Source organism: Temnothorax nylanderi, unplaced genomic scaffold (genome assembly GCF_030848795.1).
Source record: "Temnothorax nylanderi isolate EJ_2023f unplaced genomic scaffold, tnyl_v1.0 TNYL_tig0016_pilon, whole genome shotgun sequence".
Classification (NCBI taxonomy): domain Eukaryota; kingdom Metazoa; phylum Arthropoda; class Insecta; order Hymenoptera; family Formicidae; genus Temnothorax; species Temnothorax nylanderi.
This window is the reverse complement of record NW_027249078.1, coordinates 179,909-203,056: the sequence shown is the minus strand read 5'-3', so window position 1 is coordinate 203,056 and position 23,148 is coordinate 179,909. Positions and strand designations below refer to the sequence as shown.

The 23,148-nt window shown below is 38.8% G+C and overlaps 1 protein-coding gene and 1 long non-coding RNA gene across 16 annotated transcripts in view; one reads left to right on the top strand and one right to left on the bottom strand.

The window, feature by feature from the left end:
- LOC139768403 (uncharacterized) overlaps nt 1-23,148 on the bottom strand; it is a 60,086-nt gene that overhangs the window by 19,710 nt on the left and 17,228 nt on the right. The gene's annotated exons all lie outside the window — the stretch shown is intronic.
- Para (sodium voltage-gated channel paralytic) overlaps nt 3,165-23,148 on the top strand; it is a 48,684-nt gene continuing 28,700 nt past the window's right edge. For 6 of the 15 annotated variants that reach the window (XM_071698510.1, XM_071698512.1, XM_071698511.1 and 3 more), the window contains exons 1-13: nt 3,165-3,305; nt 3,647-3,824; nt 10,823-10,978; nt 11,586-11,791; nt 13,668-13,796; nt 15,387-15,478; nt 16,215-16,427; nt 16,738-16,798; nt 16,973-17,282; nt 17,460-17,780; nt 20,374-20,826; nt 21,187-21,280; nt 21,365-21,433. In XM_071698510.1, coding sequence (XP_071554611.1) covers nt 3,678-3,824; nt 10,823-10,978; nt 11,586-11,791; nt 13,668-13,796; nt 15,387-15,478; nt 16,215-16,427; nt 16,738-16,798; nt 16,973-17,282; nt 17,460-17,780; nt 20,374-20,826; nt 21,187-21,280; nt 21,365-21,433 — 2,251 coding nt within the window. In that variant the 5' untranslated portion in view covers nt 3,165-3,305; nt 3,647-3,677. Of the gene's footprint in view, nt 3,306-3,646; nt 3,825-6,334; nt 6,368-10,822; nt 10,979-11,585; nt 11,792-13,667; nt 13,797-15,386; nt 15,479-16,214; nt 16,428-16,737; nt 16,799-16,972; nt 17,283-17,459; nt 17,781-19,370; nt 19,428-20,373; nt 20,827-21,186; nt 21,281-21,364; nt 21,434-23,148 lie in introns of all 15 variants that reach the window. The other 9 variants (XM_071698505.1, XM_071698502.1, XM_071698503.1 and 6 more) reach the window with 3 other exon arrangements.

Here is a 23,148-nt window from a genome sequence, read left to right as displayed (position 1 = left end):
TAACAGAGGAAGATTTAATTTTAAGCGTGTGTTTTTGCAGCGTTTTTATCTTTCTCGATCTTTTGTGTTTTTGTAATATTATAAAATAATAGTTACGATTTAGACATAAGCAAATGGAGAGGTTGGGCGCTGTTATGGTTTTGAACATTTCATGGAATTTTATAATGAGCGAGTAAAATCACATACTTTGAACACGACTCCGCGAATTTCACATTACGATCTAAAGCAGCCATATGGTAAAGGAAAAAACATGCATTAAATGATTCGAGACACGCGATTTGCGCGTTGGCCATCTCGTGAAGTTGTAAACCATCGATTTCCTTCGTAAACGGGAAAACCACAAAACAATTATATAATACAAAGTGCGATATAATGTATTTAGATTAAAAGTAACATAATTGCTCTTGCTGCTGCATATATGTATATGAACGTCTAATTAATAACGAGAATATCGGAATGAAAGACGTGCTATGCGACCCTATCTGTCATTTTCTTTTTTTGTCGTAGCTAGAAGCAAGGTATAACTTGTTCCATTTCTGCGATTTATTCTGTGTAGGAACACGATATCATTAGCCGAGATAGTCAAATGTGACGTTAATTTAACGAGACAAATAGAAAATACTTTTTGATTTATATTCACTCTCGCAATTAGTACACGATAATTGGATTAACAAGGATGTTAGAATCTCATGTCCGTTGCGAAACTTTGCTATTAAATCTTTCCGACAAGATTTACAGAAGCAAATTAATAGTACGCGTTTATTTTACTTGAAAATTATAAAGTACGAATAAAAATCGTATGAATCAGTTGTACACAGATTTAACCATTTAATTAACTTATCTGCTTTCGATGATCAGTTACGTAATATCCATTGCTATACATGTTTCTGTACTACCGCTTATATCGGCCATTTACAATACAAGGGTATTATGCACTTAAATAGGTCGGACTATACAAATATTGAAAATACTGCCTTGCAACGAAAATGTTCCACATAGTAAGTAAGAAATATAGTAGTGGAGATTGGTATCGTAAGTCTCGTGAAAGAATGAATTTAAGCAACTCATGATTTTATGAATAATCACGATTTCTTGTTTAATAAAGAAAAATTCGTTATTCAAAAAATTTGTTATACTCAAACAGCTACACAAGAAAGATAATATTTACATCACAAATACTCCCAATATACTGCATTCTTCTAGCAGTTTTGATCAGATTTTGACATCTGTATATAATAATATAAGCTCACCAAAAATTTACATTTCGTCCTTAATAAAGATAGCGAAACGATAAAGAAAAAAAGAATGACGGCTATACCACGTAACCATTGCGACTTATGGCGTGTAAATCCTCACGATTTTCCCGAGTTGTCTATGAACACGTGGATCTGCTCGCGAGACCTTTCGCGGTCTTTCCTTTCTGGCAAATAAAAGCTTTGAAAGCGCCGAGAGAGTCAATAGAAAGAATAGCACATAAATAACTATAAATATCGGCGAGAACTTCCGCGTGTCGTACTCGGACGATCGACGTGGTACCGGCCGACCCTATATGCATGTGCGTGTTCCACTGGCGAGAACAACAGCCCTTCACTCTTACTTTTCCTACGTTGCGTATCGCCGGGCCGGGCGCTCGGTGCCGCGCCGCCACCGCCGATGCATAAGCGCATGTGACCGAGTTTCGGCGGAATATGATCGACCGCGCGAAACTCGGTCAAAGACCACCGACACCTTTCCGCGACTCCGCCTGTATAGGGGTGCCGGCACGATCCGCGCGAAATTCCCTCCCCGTCGTGCGAGCGCGCGGACGTCCGCAAACGCGATCGTTTATCACTTATCACTGCACGTGTTCATCTTTGGCGATTCACATCCCAATCGCAAAAATCACTTTAAAGAGATTGTGTTTCATGTTTCCCCTTACCGAATTAAGGAAGATTAAGCTTCTGCGGCAGAAACACGATCCTTTACGCCATTAGCGCGAAGAAGGATCTTGTTCGTAAATGTAGAGATCAAGTGTCGATTTAATTGGTATTATAAATAAGACTCTGTGTTACATTGTAATACAACACTCACGTCGCATTGCGATATGTTTACAATAGAAATATTTTGTATCCAATATAGTTTTATAAAATATTTTTAAACAAGTTTAAATATTTTACACAAATTTATGCAGATTTCGTTGCTTGTACGAAGTGTGTTATATCAATTCCAAATTTTTTATGTGTGACATTAATTAGAGGATTCAGCGCACTCATCTGGCTTCTCTGTTTTTGTTGCAGATAAAAATCGACCGACTCGAAGACTAGACTATGTTATTTCGGATAACGGATTGATCGCACCCGTCGCTTCATTTACACGTGAGTATGCATTTTCCGAAAGGGTGGTAGCCCATTTGCAGGAGTAGCTCGTTTATTCGGTGACGTTACTCACTAATGACTTCCACGAGGCCTCGTGATATTCCGAGAAATACTAATTGAAATATCAGAAAGAAATACTAATCATGTTTCTATAATGAAGACTTACGTCAGGTTGGACATATGACCTTAAAATCGTTTCTTTCGTAATTCACGTTGAACTTTCATAATTTGTACCAAAATGTCAAAAAATAAGCCATTAACACGGTATAATATCATTTCACGAAACCAACTGGTTATTCGTTACACTTGCGCTCTCCTGATAACATCAGAATTACGATATCTTCGGTCTTATCGCAACGCAGCGCTTGCTCGACTCCTCTTAGGTCGGACATGAAAAATCTTGGTTCGCGTTGGACGGTCCCCGACATAGCACGCACTGCCGCAGCGCGTTCGTCATTTCTCGTCGCCATTTCGTTGGAACGAGATTCAGGTAGCAGCAGCAGCAGCAGCAGCAGCAGCAGCAGCAGTATCAGCAAGAGCAGCATCCGCAACAGGAACAAAACTAGAAGTAGCGGTAGCACCAGCGACTGCAACGGCGTTAGCAGCAGCAGCAGTAGCGGCATCAGCGGCAACAGCAGCAGCAGCAGCAGTACTCGCGTGACGGCGATCGACAAGAAGAGGGAGAGCAAAAGCAGCGGCAGATCGGCAACCGACGTGCTGCACGGAGCGCCCTTATCCGTCCGACCGTACGTAACGGCGTCGTGTGACCGCATCGTCGGCACGACGCGCCCGGAATCGACGACGCCCAGGAACCAGCCGGTAGCCGGCAAGTCGCGCCGCTTTCAGCACCGGACCCGTCGTCCCCGTCAGCCGCAGCAGCAACTTTACTACCCCCCCGCGTCGTGGGACACGCGCACACTACACTTCAGGAACTGTTAGCACCGATCAAAAGTGAGTCCGGTTTACCAATAGATCACATTCCATTTTTCATCTTCGTCTTGTTTCGTATAGTTACTCCACTCTTACTTTATTTTCTTCGTAATTATTTAACAGCTTCGCGGATTCCACATTTGTTGTCATCGTTCATTACTCTACACTATCTACAGAGTGGATAATCGAGCTTCGAATGCTCAGAATTACTTTAGATATAACGATTTCGATTTACCTATGTTGCTTTATATTATTGTTTATTCTTCTTCTATCTTCTATCTCTTCGTTTTCTCTCACCTGTTCTTATGTTATCTAGCGTAATGTGTGATAGTTTCTTCATTGATCGCGACTCGCATTCGCAGGAAGGTGGCTCAGCTGTGCGCAGCCTAGACAATGTCCGAAGATTCTTACTCTCTATCAGAGGAAGAAAGAAGTTTGTTCCGTCCGTTCACGCGGGAATCCCTGGCAGCGATCGAGGCTCGCATCGCCGAGGAAGAGGCCAGGCAGAAGGAGCTTCAGCAGAGAAGAGCGGAAGGCGAGGTATGAACGCGACCGTATGCGCGATCGTCGCACGATCGCGTATTTCTAATTTTCTTCGCGCATTAACTACATCGACACATAATTCGTCATATGCGTACTTCGTAGGATACCCCTTAAGTAGCGCCAAATAAATTACGTGGTCGTTCCATGACGATCGCGTTCAGGCATTCCGAGATCCTTCCGAATTATTTCACGGAAGTCTCGAAGAGATATTATTTGAACTCTAAAAAGATGATAGCGGATAATTCCAAAGATATGCTTTGCGTAAATGTTCGTTGTACATATGCTTATTGTTCTCCAAACTCGCTATTTCGAGTCTGTTGTTATCCGTTGTATAATTTTTCAGTTAGTCATATACTGATTAACGCTAGCGGGTACATTTATCTGACGCTGCTAACTTTCCTGCCAAGCTCGATTGTGCGATCGATTAATTTTCTTGTATAATTACTGTCCTTTTTGTACATATTCATGTGTACATACCTATTCATACGAGACGAGCAATGTAACAATAAAAATTTAAAAGTCTTTACGAAAAAGATGTAACATTAGTTTAATTTGAAAATCCTATTGCACAACAAATTATCTTAGAGCTTTCGAAAAATTAATTTCTTAACTGATAGCTATTGCGCCCACAGGCGCTTGTGTAAATGCGCTAAAAGTTTCGCATTAAATGCTGCTCATACTTAAGATTGTGTTACGTTCATTCTTATAAAAGATCTTCATTAAAATTTCTTCTTATAAAACATTTCAGCGAAAAAAACATTTTTAATTAATGAAGTAAGTACGCAGTCAAACAAAACAAGTAGAGAATAAACAGAATATGAAACGAATAAAATACGCTTTCGAAAATATCAAGAGTAATAAAACAGTACCGCACTTTTTAAATGCACTTGATATAAAATTCAATTTATTTGAATAAACAAACAACGAGATTTAAGGTATAATATACATCAATATTAACAAAATTTTAGATTGCAGTATTCAATTTGAATATTTTTGTTCTGTGAGAGATATTATGTTCTTTGATATATTCAATTTTTTTATTGATTGATCTTAAGTATGAGTTGCCTTATCGTTAACTTTCCTATGCCTATAGCTGTAGCGCCGTATGTGAAATCTGTTCTTTCCCATTCTTCTCTTACATATGTCAAATTGCAACAGATTCATCTGTTTCCCTCAGCCATTCGATTGTCCCGTTGATTGTTCGCTTGATCTATCGTAGTGAGGATGTAACTATCTCTCTACTGACGACTATTTAAACTCATTTTTTTGTTTATACACACATACATACATATATCTGTCGTCGAGTACTGTGTGTGTGTTACGAAAGATATGTCACGTACGAAGCTCGATGTCTGCAGTGCCACTCATCTCTCTGTGCCTACTTATACATAGATACATATATAAATATATACATTATTTATATGCGTGAATATCGCTCATGTATCGTGGCCACCCCCACTCTTTCTTCTCGTCGCACTTGCGTTAATGAATAACGCGCGAGTGCCACGCGATGGGAGATGATTATCACGGAGAAGTGTATTAATGTAAATCCCCAACGAATGAGTCCCTTACATCCTTATAATTAGCGATCCTAATTTGCCCCACGGCTATAACAGCAACGCCGATAAAAGGAGCGGATTTATTTATTAACCTTCCTCCTCCACGGCGTCTATCGTTCAACATTGATCGCCCTGTTTGAAAATTACTTTCCCAAGAGGAGCAAATCCTCTCCTTTTATTGCCTCCTTGTATTATACTCTAGCGATGAAAGGTCAAGGAGAGAACGAGAGAGAGAAGCGAGATCAAGACTGGATTATCATCGATCCCGTCTCTCTCTCTCTTTCTGTAATAAATCTTCAAAATCTAAGAATATATCAACTTTCTATTTTTGCATTTTTTTTTTAAATATATTGCAAAGAGTTTGTGAATGAACTAGCATATTTAGACAGATAAATTATTGCATTCCCCTATTATTGTAGCAGAAACTACGTTATAATCAAACGTTTGAAGAATATACAAAGTTTTAAAGTTCACAGACTAGCAAAATTTCCCAAAGTATCTTAAAATAGTTGACAACGACTCGGGCTATAATTCTCTGTGAAAAGTATCTCCTAATTCCCAGACGAACCGTGTTTTTCCAACAGTTAATCCAGTCCTGATCAAGCTTCATGTGCTTGGAAACCCTCTTTTCGGCTTGTCTAATCCTATGTATTTCCTGTCGTGTATCTATGTCGTGATGTAACATTGTGTTTCTTCTCCCTTCCTTGCCATCTATCCCTTTAATCTCTTTCTCTCGCTGTCTCTTTCTGTTTTTCTTTTCTGAACTCGCTCGATCCAGTTGTTACTTTCCCGAAAGCTACGGACTGATCCCATCTTATCGCGCTCACCCCCTTCTTACCGCATATTGGCATATTGGTTTTTTTTTCTACTCTGTTCATTCACCGATTCTCCCCCGTATTCTCTGTATCTCTGTGTGTAACGACTGTTTCTCCATTTCTCCAATTTCAGGGAGGTTATGGACGGAAGAAAAAGAAAAAAGAAGTAAGACGTTACGTCACGCTAAGTAATACCACTCTGTCTATCTCACATCCGACTCTTCTACCTTACTAACATATACACGTGCACATTTACACGTCATATATGCCGACATACATATATATATATATATATATATATATATATATATACATACAGTACACACACATGCACACCGTGAACGTGAACACGTGCGCAAACAGACACGCACACGATCTCACGATTTTTCCTCACTCGGCAGCATTTGGCCGATCGATCGACTAGACACGCGTCACTCACTCACTGTCCAACGCCACACATACGATACAATACTTGCTTGCATTTTGTTTGCAGGGATTGAAAACAAGAATAATGAACTTTTCAGTTCCTCGCGAATGTCGAGGAAAAATCGATATTTTCGGTAATAGTTGCGAACGATTCCACACCTTCGTAGCATATTCGAAGCTGCATTTACATATATTGAAATTTTACACAGATTTTACTTATGTTAATTATTAATTTACGAATTATTTTATAATCTTATTGGTCCCTTTTGTTTCATTTGTTAATTAATTTTTGATATTCATCAAGTATTTTCCCTCATAACATTTCCTGAGGGCAAATACTTAAATATCAAAGATTAATGAGCAAATGGAACAAAAGGGACTAATAAAATTAAAATAATATTACATAACCATTTATTACTGTTACCTTTGAACTATAAAATAAAACAAAATAGTATATTTTTTTAAATGCTATCTTCCGCGAATTTTTCTGGCGCAATATCTTTTCTGATATCTTAAATTGGTCGTAACAATCTCGGGAACTTTTACGATTTTTAAATCTGATTCTTTTTCGAACATTATAATTGAGTAAAAAAGAATTTGTATTCACTGGATTAGATGGTCGCAGTCGTAAAGGTTTCAATCCCTAGTTTTCTGCGTGCCACGGTGTATATTGATTCCCGAGCGTCATCATCCCAAATCAATATATCGACCAGATACCAAAGATGTGCAAGTTTAATCCGCGAGGCATTGAATTCGAAACGTTTTGATTAATTAATTTGGGGACTATTCTTAGCGGGAACAGGCGCGATTCGCCTCCGTGATATCTCAATGTCGAGTATCTTTCTTATCGCGATCGCGAATATCCCCTCTTCTGGATATTGCATCGTGGCCAAGAACATGATGAAGTCTCACGATTTGCACACGCGCACACACGCACACACACACACACACACATACACACACACGCAAACACGCACACGATACAAAGCAGCGTGCTTTTGTATATTGCCCCTTGGTTGTTTGCAAATACACGAATATACGTTCCTTGGCAAGTGTCTTGACGTCTTACAATCGAGAGCGAGCTATGCTTACGCTTTAACGCGCGGCTTTCCCTCGAAATATTTGTTGCTTCCTGCAGAATCTCTGTGCTTTGAAAGCGCTTTATAACACGCTCGTAGGAGAGAGCTTGGGATCAATTGTAACGGGACGACATAATTGCGCGATGTTTCGAACTCTCGAATGCTGTAAACGCCGAGAGAGATGAGTAATTCTATATACATCTCTCGCTAATGTACCAAAATTCTTTTGCTTTTGACAAGCGAATCAACATTTTATTAAAACTGTCACAATTAATCCCAGACTCGATCACGCAATGATTCAAGGGATACACGTTAAAGATGCATTAAACCTGATATGATCTGATTTCAAAGACCGCTTCCAGCGCACCTAACTCGTGCATATTTGCGTTCAAGTAATAAATTAAAATACGTAATTTCTGACGAGATATATGAGCGCGGTCTTAAAAAGTTTCGCTATCAAGAGACGCCTACGAAGTGGCAATACGGAGATGCGCAGTATAACGTACGACATAAATATTTCGAGCGGAGGTCGCGGTCGCCTGGTGACGCTTACACATATCGTATTGCCATACGTGCAACGCTTACGCTGACTTTCTTAATCCTGTTTTTTTTTATTTCTTGATGAACCAGCGCGCATTGTCTCAGCTGCCTTTAAAGCAAAGTGCGCGAGTCGCGCACAGCCACGCGGTGTGCATTCTCTGGAATCGTATTGATTTATAGTTGGTCGCGATAATAAGAAGTTCCATAAGGAGAAAACTTTGCCATTCTCCGGCGGATCGGCAGACAGCTCGGAACATCTTAATCTCCGTCGGCGCCTTCACGGCGTGTTTGTTATTCCCGATTCCCGACGAAAGTCAAGTTCGCGCGAGAACGGGAACTCGATTTCCTGCGTTTCTCGCGCACTACGCTTGTATGCTTCTCCTAGCCTCGTGGTCAAATCCGATAATGTACGGGGTCAGACTCCGGCTCGAGTCTCCCTCGAGATTCGACCACGAGTTTCGAAACTTTCGGCACGCACGAGCACGAGTTTAGAGCTTTCGCGCGCAGGGCTCGGCAGACACTTGGCTTGCGCAACTTACAATTAGACCTAGTCATCTAGACACGGATTTTAGCCTTTTATTTAGGTATAGGACACCTACCTAAATTTCTGACACGTAATTCTAAAAGGAACCGCAATTGCGATGCATCACCGCATCCCGAGATCGATTGAACGGATCTCATATCCATCATCTGCGGGATTTTGTCGCATTTTACGGCTTTTGCGAAGTGAACATGTCGGCGACGGATCGTTTAGTGGTTAAGGTCTTAAACTCACCGCGCATAAATTTACATAAGCGCATAAACATAGAATACGAACGAACGCTCCGGGGTCCATGGGGAGAGATATACCGAGCGCTTTATTTCGGTTGAGACATTTATTTGCCATGCATACGCTTTTATATCAATTTGTGCGCGACTGTGCCCTGAATAGATGAAGACTGGTTACTAGTGTTCCGCTACGGCGGAGATCGGATAGAGACTAGAATAGAGCTATTGTATCTAGAGTCTAGAGCGTTAGGCAAACTAGTATCAGTCGAGTCGGCATAGAGAAAAAATAGGAATAGTATCTCTAATTAAGACTTGTCAGAGATTCGAGCCGTAGGAGGGGCCAAAGTCGAGCAGATCGCGTGGACCTTCTTCAGGTTCGTATGTTCACGACCCGTTTTTAGCACCGATCAAATTTGCAGCGTGAATACATGAGTATTCTACTGGCTTCGCCTTTCACACTGCCGTGATTTTATTGTGGCAAGCTATTAGCTAAAGTACAATAATTAACGTAATGATAATTTTCCGAGTTTTATCAGCGATCACGGGACTCAGTAAGTTTGCTTCGGATATCTGGCCATTCTGAGAATAACGAGATTTTCCACTCGTTCGGAATATGTGATAGTCGGCACGCAATACGCTTACTATACCGTTTTCACTAAATCACACGGTTGAGATTTTGTTTTGTGATGCACAGGCAAACGACGATGCGGTACAACGCATTGAGCTCATCTAAAAGCGGGTTATGAATAACTGGTGCACTTAGAAAAGTACACCGATGAATATTTCCAAAGAAGCGATTTGTTCGAATATTCATACGACGGCACTGAATATTTCACGTTCGCGTTCTACATACGCTGCCATATGGTTTCCGTCCTTCTATACGGTCAAGTTTATATTTCTAGCCGTGCTACACAAGCCGTGCTCGTAAATATATATTTTAAAGGCACATTTTCATGAAAAAATCTCGCATCAAATATTTTACAATATAAAAGAATACTAAGATATTAATTACAAAAGATTGCGCTTGAGTTAACAAAATTAGTATTTGACAACGATTAGTATTAAATAATTAGTATTTATATATAAAAAATATATAGACATAATTGTATTAAAATGTATTTATGTAATATTGGAGAAAAGCTTCGGAATCATATTCGTAATATGCATTTCTGTTATATCTCGATCTTTTACTTACGTTATATACGAGATTCTTGTGTCATGAATAATGAAGAATTACTCTGAAATATTTGAAAATTAAGTTTTGTATTAGATTCTGTATTACGCGATATGTCATCGTTGAATGTAGAAATGCAACTGTGCATATAGCCATACCTATTGTCCGTTTAATTACGGTCGAAGAAATCGCGGTATTTTGGAAATATTTATATCATCGATTGCTCGATTATTTTTACTTTTCATGCTCGAATATGAAATGTGATATATGCGATGGCCCAATTTGATTTTCTATACGCGGTTTTAATGTGAAAATAATGAAACGCATTAAAAAGAATTTTTATCAAATTTTAAGTATGATAAGCGGGCGAGATCAGTTTTTTTTCTTGTTTATCGGCATCATATATCCTTGACATATTCGCTTCGATAAAAGGAATGTTTCAATCACTCAAATAATTCTGTTCTCTCGATAGAATTTGAATTACAATGATATATCTTTTATATTTTAATTACTTGCGATAATATTTCTCTGCGAAGATTCTAACATAATTTTTGCTCAGGCAAAGTGCCGCGGCGTAACGATATGGCGAAAAAATACGCGTGTAGAAATAATCTTACGAGCATCTCGTTCGCAGGTACGGTATGATGACGAGGACGAGGACGAAGGTCCTCAGCCGGATCCAATGTTTGAGCAGGGAGCGTCGATCCCGGTCCGAATGCACAACGATTTTCCAGCCGAGTTGGCCTCCACACCTCTCGAGGATATTGATACCTTCTACCACAATCAAAGGGTACCAGACATTGACGCACTAATTAGCTTAACTCTCTTTTAGAGAAAACTGAGTTTTCGCGAGATGCGGAACATTAGAGTGGGTTCTAACGAGCGGCCGCTCACTATGATTGCATCTGACGTAGCTATTTTGAAACTTTAGCTTTCAAGTTCGTAATTGCTTTATATAACTATTTTACGGTTATAATGGTGCGTTAAAAGCCGTACATCTATATCGAGATCTTTTATAATTTAAGTCTACAAGCGCGTAGAAGTCGGAAGTTGAAAAACTCATGTTAAAATAAATAAAAAAATATATTTTTTGCGGGTCGATTAATTATCTTATATAATTGATCGTACATTATTATTATGTTCAGAAAATCTCTTTATTTATTATCTCTTTATTTGTTATCTCTTTATTTATCTCTTTAGTTAAACCGAGACAATTATTTTAATACGAGATCTCATTGAAAGCTATATTTTTAATTAATGTCTCTACTTTTAAAGCACATTAAATCCGCAACACTTTAACACTAATAACGATTTTCATAAACGATTATCCATCTATTTCTGGACTTTTACTCGTAATATCTGACCGAATGAATTTTGTGATATGTGTCTGTTCGTAGACCTTCGTCGTCATTAGCAAGGGAAAGGATATATTCAGATTCTCAGCGACGGACGCGATGTGGATGCTCGACCCGTTCAATCCTATACGGCGGGTGGCCATATATATATTGGTCCACCCGCTCTTTTCCCTCTTCATCATCACTACAATATTGGTTAACTGTATACTCATGATCATGACCGCCACGCCCGCCATCGAGTCCACCGAGTGAGTATCTCTCGCAGTTTTTATTTGCGAATCGTGACTTTATCGACGATGATGGATGAGCGAGTACTTGTAACAAGCGGAAAGCCAAACTTTTTCGCTCTTATCAGAAATAAAACTATTGAAGAGACTCTAATTAAAAGTTTTAGACACTGGAATAAATCTGCAAAGCACACATCTGGACAAAATTAAATTCCCATTTTCAATTGATAGTAAATATGATGAAGTATAAATTTACATAACTCTGCGAAAAATAATGACCATTTTTTAGAAAAACATTTTAAATCTAAATTCTTAAAAAAATCTTTAGAATCTAGTTAAAGACTCTTTTAAGTCTTTAGATTTTAAAATATTCTTTTGAAAATGATTCTACGATTATTCCTTGCAAAATTATATAAAATTGTATTTTTTCTGTCACTGATTTGAAATGATTTTAATTTTGAGTGTATTTGCTTACATATTACAAATTAATATCACATTGACGTTGTCAACCCTATTTAATATTTACAACAAAATACGCTAGTGATTATTATGCAATTATTTAAATATCGCTCAATATTATTCATCTCAATGGTGATATTGAATTATCCATCTAATTAGATTTTATTTATCTATTTTCTTGATTAGTTTTCGAATATCAGTTTTCGAAGTATTCAATATTTCGAAAGAAGAAAAAAATAAGTTCAACAAATGAATTTCATTGTCGCATTTTGCAAACGCAAACGATACGTAAGAAAAATGAACAAAAATGTTTTTATTTTCTACGATATATAAGGATTCTGCAATGACTGGGGTGATACACACTTAAAAGCTTGTCATTAAATAATTGTAACTTTATATAGCTTAGTCTACCGACATGTGCCTAAGCTGGAGATGCGTTTATCGTCGTCGGTTATTTATTTTTGAGTTTCAAAATTTAACTCGTCTTTTTCACTGCCACGTTTAGCTGTTTCGATATTTATTTAACTAGAAAAAATCTCATCGAAGGCTTACGGCGTGATCACCTGTGTTGTATAGATACTTGAAGAAATGTTCTACATGTTCTACATGTTATAGCTCTAATATATGAGTAGAGACTGTGATAAATTGTATTCCGTTGGTAAGTTTTGTATTAGTCTCTCTAGAGATAGCACACTAGGCGACGGGTAACAAAATCGCGCGAACGATTCGACATGCAGTGTACTGCAAATTTGCGGATATCATTGTCGGGAATGTCTCAAAATTTGACAGAACAATACGTAAACTTTTTAGTGATAAATAACTATTATATGTCAGCATTAATGTTAAATATAAATGAAGAATTGGAAACCTGACTTTTATTATTTTATTTTTTTATATTTTCATATTTCTTGCGTTTAATTGAAATATTACGGTTAAGTGTGATAAACTATTTTTTTTATTGACTATTTCTCGCGTGAGTAATTCGTTCGCGTGTACCGTGCCTGAGATGCGAGTATAGTAGTTAATCTATACAATGAAATATAGATGCCAATAGATTATTTACAGGGATTAAATAGATGTCAGAAATTAACGCCGAGTTTAGATGCGATTAGTCTCGCTGGCAAAAGTGATCATGCTAATTAATGTGTAATTTCATCACTAGCATGTTTCTGACAATGAGTTTACTGATAGATTAGTTCTACTGCCGTAAGATTTACACAATGTAAATATATAATAGTAAATATATGTTTGTAATAATTAGGAATAGAAAATAATTCGAGATGTACGGTGGAAATATTTTAACGAGTTGTAGTATTATGGCTATGATCACATTTTTGCGCGAGAGTACCGTTCACATGCGATTTTAAGCGTGTTAGGTGGTAGAGAGAATCACATGAGGCGCATTTAAACAGCTGAGTGGTGTGTTTGTTGTTTTCAGAGTGATATTTACGGGCATCTACACATTTGAGTCCGCCGTTAAGGTGATGGCGAGGGGTTTCATTCTGCAGCCTTTTACCTATCTTAGAGATGCATGGAATTGGCTCGACTTCGTAGTTATAGCTTTAGCGTGAGTAGTTAAAACTTATTCTTCTTAAAGAGAGAAAGGCAAGAAGAAAGAAAAATTAAGAGGAAAATAAAAAAAACGGAGTATACGGTAGAGTATGGTGGACAAAAGGATCGTCGCCATTTTGTCGAGAAAAAGTCGTGGAGATTCTGTGGATACTAATGGAAGTGCCCAAGTATCGCTCTTATCTTTTTATAAATTATACATCGTGCTAATTACTTCGACCTCGTAAAAAGAAACGTTATTATGAAGACTAGAATTTATCGGACCCTTATTTCCTTCGGACTTGAAATAATTTATGGCATATACGATGACTTTTACAGAAACTATTTATAAGTTATTTTAACAGTGTCGAATTAAATGAATCAATTGGCTCTTAACAGAATAGAAAAAGAAGTGGATTACTAAATCATGTTACGACGACAAATACGGTAATCAAAATCGCAATTTTTGAATTGGCAATTTTAGATCGGAAGTGTATACTGAAGAGTTATTCACGAAACGTTAATTAGTATCAAGTTAGATCTTTCCAGGTTATGACAGTAGACTTCTCCGCTAGATCCGTTGAGTACGCTAACGTAAGACTTTCGTAGCATCGATTATATACTTATATATATATATATATTCGATCTTCGTTCATTACCTCACAATCCACGCAGACACGAACGCGCATACACGCATACACGCTCTGAGGTGTACTTATATATATATTTTAGGTACTTAAAAATTAATTCATCTAGATAGGGATAGTATTATTTCTTGTCTCTTTTAGTGATCTTAAACAAGGAGTTCTTAATTGCCATTCGTAATACGTTGATTAGACATTAGTACTCTTACGTCGAGTCGACGAGTCAGTTGACTAGTTGTTGTAGTTTAGTACATATCTATATACATACATTCTTACTTCAGTAATTGTTCATAGATGATCGATACGTGTATACGTTTCACTCGATAAACGAGTACTCAACTGCGGCTCGTAACACAGCCGAGATCGCGTGCCACGAGATTCAGCACAATCTTTCATAGTACTTGAGATATCGTCATTATTTTTTCTCAAAATATCTACTTTTTTCATTTTGATGACAAACCTAGAAAACAAGAATCAGACAGATTTTATTCTACTTCGATGAGTCGAAAGTACTTGTTAGAGCAAATTCTTGAAATTTTTTTAATGCGGTACTATATTTTTCAAGTGAGAGAACTAGAATTTGAAAGATCGTTTTTTTGCAAAAATAAAGAATAATATAATATTATTTAAATTAAATATACATAGCAGTGCTAAAAATAATCATTTAATCGTATCTTCAAAAGAGAAAAAATATTGACGGAAATAAATAAGCTTGGGAGATACGTTGGAAAAACAATCTCGAAACCCGTGGCAAGTTATACGCGGCATGTTACATTGAATCGTGCATGCAGTAATAGCTACCTTACGATACACATTGCAGTTCGTGCAGATTTTTTGGTAGGAAATAGGAAAAGTAGCGAGTAACCGTTTGCGTAACTACGTAACCCCCGCCCCGATTTTCTCTAACTTATTTTATCTTTTTGTTTGTATCACTGTAATGTGTGTGATGTTCGGGTGTATTACAGTTATGTGACGATGGGCATAGATCTAGGCAACCTTGCCGCTCTCAGGACATTTCGAGTCCTCCGAGCCTTGAAGACTGTCGCTATTGTACCAGGTATGCTTAGAATATAGAAGTGGTCGTAGACGCAAATACATAGTGGTTCTAGACAACACTTGTGCGATCGCTGTGTACGTCTTCCGTATCTCATCACATATCTACAACAGTTCCATTTTACTGCAGCTTGTATCGCCCTTCGCATCATCGTTCCGTTTGTCACCCGGTATTTTTACAGTATACGTCCGCCCGATATTTATCCCGACAAATTCGATTCATTTTACATCGGTTTGCTTTCTCCCCATTTTCCCTTATTTTCGCTCTTCCCACCGATTCCGCGAAACGAACTATCGAACTCGATGCACGAAACTGCTTTGAACGTGGATGGAGACAGAGAAAATTTGATCGTATATCGTATCAAGCGATTTATCGTAAAAAATATGCTTTTGATGGCCTTCATGTATTTCATTTTTCATCTTGTAAGCTGTAGGTTGTGCATTGAACGGGTCTCTCGTCTGAATATAATATTAGACAAATTTCTATGTCGCTATCCATAAAATCGCGTGCGTCGTGATGCTCTTCTCCATTAAAAATTTGATTTTAAGTTTAAAATTGTATTTTTTTTAAATCAAATCTTCTGAAAAAGATGTTCATTTCGCATTTTATCCATATGCCTGCCTCGATTAAACTGCCTTTTCTCGCACGACAAGTCAATCGGTACTTCTCCAGGTTGCCGCCGCTATTGCTGTATATTTTCACGCTACGAATCTACTGTTATTCTGTTCTCGTTGTCTAGGTCTGAAAACCATTGTCGGCGCTGTGATAGAATCCGTGAAGAACCTGCGCGATGTGATAATCCTGACGATGTTCTCCCTCTCCGTCTTTGCGCTGATGGGTCTTCAGATTTACATGGGGGTCCTCACGCAAAAATGTATAAAGAACTTTCCTGAGGACGGCTCCTGGGGTAATCTCACCCACGAGAGTTGGATTCGATTCAATAATAACGAAAGTAAGTCGCGGTTCTTCGTAAAATTAAATTTAAAAAGAAACACAAGTCTAAAGCTTGTAAAAAAAGGAATCTGATTATTATTTGCAATAAAAGAATAAAATCTTTGTGACGTTGGTCTCTCAAGCGTTTTTATGATTGACGATATCAAAATATAATTAGCAATCTAGATTAATTCAACTATTACAATATAATGCCTCTTTAAACAAATGCAATAAATAAGCTGTGTTTATTGTACTAAATGGTTGTTTTAAATTTTCGATAATTGATTATTAAATCGCATATCTGATTATTAAATCGTTCCCTTATACAGGTAATTGGTACATGGACGAGGCTAAAAATATACCTTTATGTGGAAATTCATCGGGGGCGGGGTAAGTTGATAATTCGCTTTTATTTATAATAATACTGTTAGCTAAACGAATTTAAGATTAATATATCTATTAAGAAAGAACCAACGTTAGTGGAAAGAGTTCTTCCGGAAATATACATATATTTGCGATACCGATGCAAAGAGCACGTGAAAAAATAATATTCTCCGAATACAGGCAGTGCCTTCCTGGATACACGTGTTTACAAGGATTCGGTACTAATCCGAATTACGGTTACACGAGTTTCGACACTTTCGGTTGGGCATTGCTCTCTGCCTTTCGTCTCATGACTCAGGATTATTGGGAGAATTTGTATCAACTGGTGCTAAGATCGGCCGGACCGTGGCACATGCTCTTCTTCATCGTGATCATCTTCCTTGGATCCTTCTATCTTGTCAACTTGATCCTCGCTATTGTCGCGATGTCGTACGACGAGTTGCAGAAGAAAGCGGAAGAGGAGGAGGCTGCCGAGGAAGAAGCTATGAGGGTAAATGATACTGGAATCGATTTTAGAAGAAAAATGTTGAGATACCAACTGAAGCTTTTCATCGACTGAGGATGAAGAGTCTTTCTTGAGAAATAAATTCATTATTTCGCGAAATTAGGCCTAAGATTCGTGAATTGTTAAATTAGAAGAATTGACACGATCGATTAATGTTAATAGGAAGCCGAGGAAGCTGCAATAGCGAAGGAGAATAAGCTCGCGGCGAGGGCTGCAGCGCACGAAGCTGCGGCTGCAGCGCACGAAGCTGCGGCTGCAGCGGCGGCCGCCGCCGCCACGGAAGCTGCAAATCAGATCGTCAAATCCCCGTCGGAGTTCTCGTGTCACAGCTACGAGCTATTCGTCGGCCAGGAGAAGGGCAACGACGACAACAATAAGGAGAAGATGAGCATACGTTCGATCGAGTCCGCCGGCGATCAGAGGCACATCAAGCAGATCAACAACAACCACAGCGCTGCCAATAAAGTGCGGAAAGTCAGCGCCGTAAGTATCCGGCTGGATAATGTACGACATATCGACCTTTTTACGCGTCGTAATCTATCGTGGCCCTGTTATCAACCTCACGATCTTCCCCCCCCCCCCCTCCGACCTCGCTCCTACGAGAGCAACTTATGCGAGGCTATTCAATCCGACTCGACTCGTCGATAGTCTGCGATTGAAATCGCGAATATCGGAATATCGGCTGCTTCAGTTCGAAATCACCGCTTTCCGGGACATAGGACTCGAATGATGATGCATTATATTTATTAGCCCGGTTGATAGAGAGACTTTTTAGGTCATTAGGACAAACTCGGTGAATGGCGAATACAAATCTAGGCAATTAGGCGAACTTGGTAATAATTTATTACTGTTGGTACGCAGATATCAAATAGATAATTGAAAGCAAAATACATTCAACAGGATTGTATATCCCTCCTAATTATAATCCTAACGTATCTTGATTATTTTTTAAATCATATGTTTTGAACACATAAAGAAAGAAAAAAAAATCGCGACGAGTCGAGCCTTCCTATAACATCCGCCGCTCTGTAGCATGCTTGGCGTATATAGGATGTCCCAAAAAAGTCTACCAATTTGGGAGTTGTAATTCGAAGAAATTTTTTATCTAGATCTTTATCAAATGTACAAGAAACATTAAATTCTTATATCCACGTAATTACTCTCCATAATTTAATGATTGAATTTTCACTACTGCTATATTAATCGAATTTTGACGTAGAAACTGTTAATTCCCGGTTAATTCAATCAACGCTCTGCTATTCATATAAATCTTTTTTGGGACTCGCTGCGTATCTCGATTGCTCGTATTATGATGTCATAACCCTTTTGGATAGGTTGCTTTACGCATAGAACCTGTCACTCTCCCGTTAATCATTCGCCCTAGTTATATCGTACAGTTTCAATGTGTCGAATATCGCTGCCTCGATCCTGCGTTTGCGGGTACTAACGCGCGGGACACTGAATTTCGGCCGTATAACGACACGGCGCATACTGAACATACGTTTCAATCCTATTTTACAGAGCCATGCATGCAGAGAAGTATATGCTTAGTATATACGATTAATAGAGTTAACGGAGATACGAAATATATCGGCTAATTGCCTAATATCGATGCTCGAAAACGCTATTTACCTGACACGAAAATTTCAATGGACTAATTTTTCTATTTATTTCTCTTTATTTCTCTTTATCTAACAAACAAGCAAGTCTCGAATTAAAAGGTAACGTGAAAAATTGACAATGTTTTCAAGTATGCTTATATGCATCACTCTAATTGACGCAATTCGATCGTGGACGTAACCGCCGATCTTCGTGTCTCTACACATTTACTAGACCTTTACTATATTCGATAATTTCTCCACCCACACAATACGATAAAAATATTCTTTTACATAGCCGTATTTTTCTTTCTTCTCTCTCTTTTTCCACCTCTCCATCTACAATTGTGTTATGTGTGCTTCTGCAAGTGTTATGTGATACTCCATACCTATTTCGAGTGCCTCGTTGGTGTACACATTAGATCACGTTACGAGCCGTTTGGTAGGAGATATCTTTTCTTGTTTTTTTCTTAAGGTCCCTCGCGCCGCTAATGGCCAGTTTACTTATGCCTACCAGGAAAGCCTGCGGAAGGTACGTGTGTCACGACGTGTGTCTGTCAGCACCGACCGTACGTACACTAAATAGCACCATAGGACCCGATCACACGATCTCACCATCTTCGAGACGCCATTCATCAATATCTCGCGCGTTACGACTCGCAGCTTTCAGGCGATGTCTTGTGAATCGCGCATGTTATCACGCGCCCGTTCATCCTCACGGATTTCCATTCCTGAGTCGAGACAAGCGCGGATCATCACCGATGATCGATCGTGTCGCGTCTTTTATGTAATAATGATCCACCGCGAGCAATTTCATCGAGACAAGTCTCGTTGAGCGATCAATCTTTTCTCTTTTAATTAATTACGAAGAACGATCAATGTCGCGCGTATCATTGGAAGAATTAATTCACGGTTTACTTAGAAAGACAACCAGATAGGCAGCTCAATACATATATATATATATATACTACCGGTCAATCATCGTGTTTCGTAACTGATTAGTTAAAGTAGGGAAGCGGGATGGGATTGTTCGAAGAGTTACCTGTTGTATTATGTATAATCATCCAAAAAATAAATAAATCTTTTAAATTTCAAAATATCGCTTTTACATTCAGCCAATAAGACCATGGTCGAAAATCTGTTATTCTATTTCAAACAATGCCAGCAAAAATCTTCACGTATCACAGCTCGTGACTCTTCGATCCATTAAGCGCGATCAATTTCGCGAGAAATGTCACAATCGTCCTAAGGGAATCACATCGCCGAGGACAGAGAAGAATGTCTTTCTGGCTGGCCCTCGCCTCGGTTGCCAGAAAAGAGGGCCGAGAACGGAGAGGGAGAGAGAGAGAGAGAGAGAGAGAGAGAGAGAGAGAGAGAGAGAGAGAGAGAGAGAGAGAGAGAGAGAGAGAGAGAGAGAGAGAGAGAGAGAGAGAGAGAGAGAGAGAGAAAAGCGGTGGTCCGCTTTGTTGTAATTTCAGGCAAGCCTGAGCCTACCCGGCTCACCGTTCAATCTACGCCGCAGCAGCCGTGGCAGCCACCAATTCACGATACGCAATGGTCGTGGCCGATGCTTCGTACCGCCGGGCGGTGACCGGAAGCCCCTCGTGCTGTCGACGTACTTGGACGCCCAGGAACACCTGCCCTACGCCGACGACTCGAACGCGGTCACACCGATGTCCGAGGAGAACGGTACGATCGTGGTGGCGGGGTACTACGCGAATCTCGGCTCGCGTCACTCGTCCTACACTTCGCACGCCTCGCGGCTCTCCTACACATCCCATGGTGACCTGGCCTTCCCCGGTATCCGCGGAATTGACAGCATCGGCAAGCAGATCACCAAGCAAGAGCAGATTCTCAGGAATAGAAACAACAAACAGACTACGCCGGCCAATGGCCATCTTACGGACACCAATCAGAAAACTTATCATTTCGTAAGTGATTTTTAAATTTGAGAAACTCGCAAGTATGATAATCATACAAAATAGAGGGAGAGATTTGTTCGGGGAAATAGACGACCTAATTGAAGATAGAATATTTCGGAGTTTGCTAAATTACAGAAACGTTAAATCTTTGCTTCGTAAAAAATACGTCTGTATTATTCATAATTGTATAGATGCAGAATATATTCTTATCAGTTTCAATCCTTATTGCAGACTAATAGTATCGATCTTAGCAATATTTTACGTAAAAATGCCGCAGTTATCAATGTACAAAGATTGATGCCTTACATCAGATTCGAACGCACGGCGCATAACGTAGCGATCCAGGTGTTTACAATTTCAAATTTTCAGGAAACTTCCGAGGAAGATCCCATGGGCAAGACCAAGCAACAAGACAATCCGTTTATCGAACCGTCTCAACAGCACACCGTGGTCGACATGAAGGGTGAGATTGCGAACTAGTTAGCGAATATAGCTCCAGGCTCTCCCGAGCAATCAAACTTACTTCGATCTTATCATTCTTGCGCAGATGTAATGGTGCTGAACAACATAATCGAGCAAGCCGCCGGTCGCCAGAGCAAGACGCCGGAACAAGGAGGTAATATCGCGTCCCTTTCCGCATCTTTCATCAAGTTTCCTCAAGTTTCTCTCTTCTGTTCATCCCTATCGCAAATGTATATATCTTGATTATCGTGTGAGCATCCTGCCGTTCGATGTACACTGTGGTTTTAAAATCTCTCGTCATACTACTCCCTTGCGTTGATATACTGTTTTGCTGGACATTTCTGGGCCGCGCGCCTTGTACATAGTAGAACGAACAAATTTCATTTTTGATTTTCATCCCAGCTGGCGCAGCTAAGATCATGCTCGTGTTCCTTATACATACTTTTGTTTACGATTGAGCATGGCGTGTAAATTGATGCGGTTCGCTACATACGATGGATCGATACACGTCTCAGCGATTGCTAAACGGAGAACAAGCATTTAAATGGCGAATAATATAAATATAAAAAGGATATTGTCTCTCTGAGCAGCGTGATGCGACGAGAAAAAAAGACACGATTGCGGCCCGCGGGCCCTTGAGGGCGGTGAAAGCATTTTTTGGGGAAACAGAGTTTGCTCGTTTCCTGCGATGTGACACAGATTACCACTTTCGCCGCAGCTGCACGATCCTGGTTGCTTCATGCTTCAATTTTTTTTCAGATTATCTCAATCGTCGATAAATCATAAATAATGCTCGGTAATTTTCATTTTATTTAATATATTATATTATTTTAACACTTAAATTAATATTTTACATATATATATATTTATAAAAATATTCAATATTAATTTTATATTTTATTTAGTTTATTTCATCCTTCCTTCTGTCATTCTTTTTCTTTATGAATTGAAAGGAATTGTAACAAAATTTATTTTTTTTATAATTTTAAACGTTCTTTTATTCTCATCGATGATTGAGAAATCTTATTTATCTTTGGTTTTCGATTTAAAACTGCAGCGATTTTGGTTAAACTCAATATTTTTGCACCTGCATCATCACCGCGTTGAAGGGCACTATCGTGTTTGTCTCGGGTGCACAATACGGCAATATCAGCATATTTCGAAAATAGAAACGAGTATTTTCATCGACGCGTTATTAGTCTTCGCAAAAGATATTTGATCACCTGTGATGTAGTTTCGAATTTTTGCACGTAAAGTTGTAAGTAAATCACTTTTGCTACATCGCTACGTCTGTAAATTTCGTTGACGTAAGCATCCGCGTAGAAACAGAGAATATTTTCCTAAAGACCGCATATAACACCACTGCTTTGTTTGAAAAATGTACAGCCGTGCGTGATATTGTTTGTTAATTGCATTTTGTTGTAAAATATTTGAGTTCAGAAGAATTTCGCGTAATTACGTTGACGTTTGGTCGTCATTAATTGCTTATATTAGACATTTAATTCTTTCGCTGCAGAAGCATACCTTTTAAAAACCTAAGCAAAATTTATATCTTCTAACTAACAAGTTTAATAAAATTGTTCTTGTATAATAATTTTTTACTGCCGATTTTAACAGCTAAGATTATAAGCTTTTAGCTTATAATCTTTTATGTGGCGAAAGTATTAAAATAAAATTACCTCATTTTTTGTGTGTGTATAAAACGTAATAATTGTAACAATGTTGAGTTCGCGCGCATGCTGTAATGTAGTTATATTATGTCGCATTGCACATTATTCGCGCCGCTAATGCACGATATTTGTTTAAAATTTATCATTTTTCAGTTTTATATTAGCGACTTGCGTGAATTTGCATATCGTACGAAATATA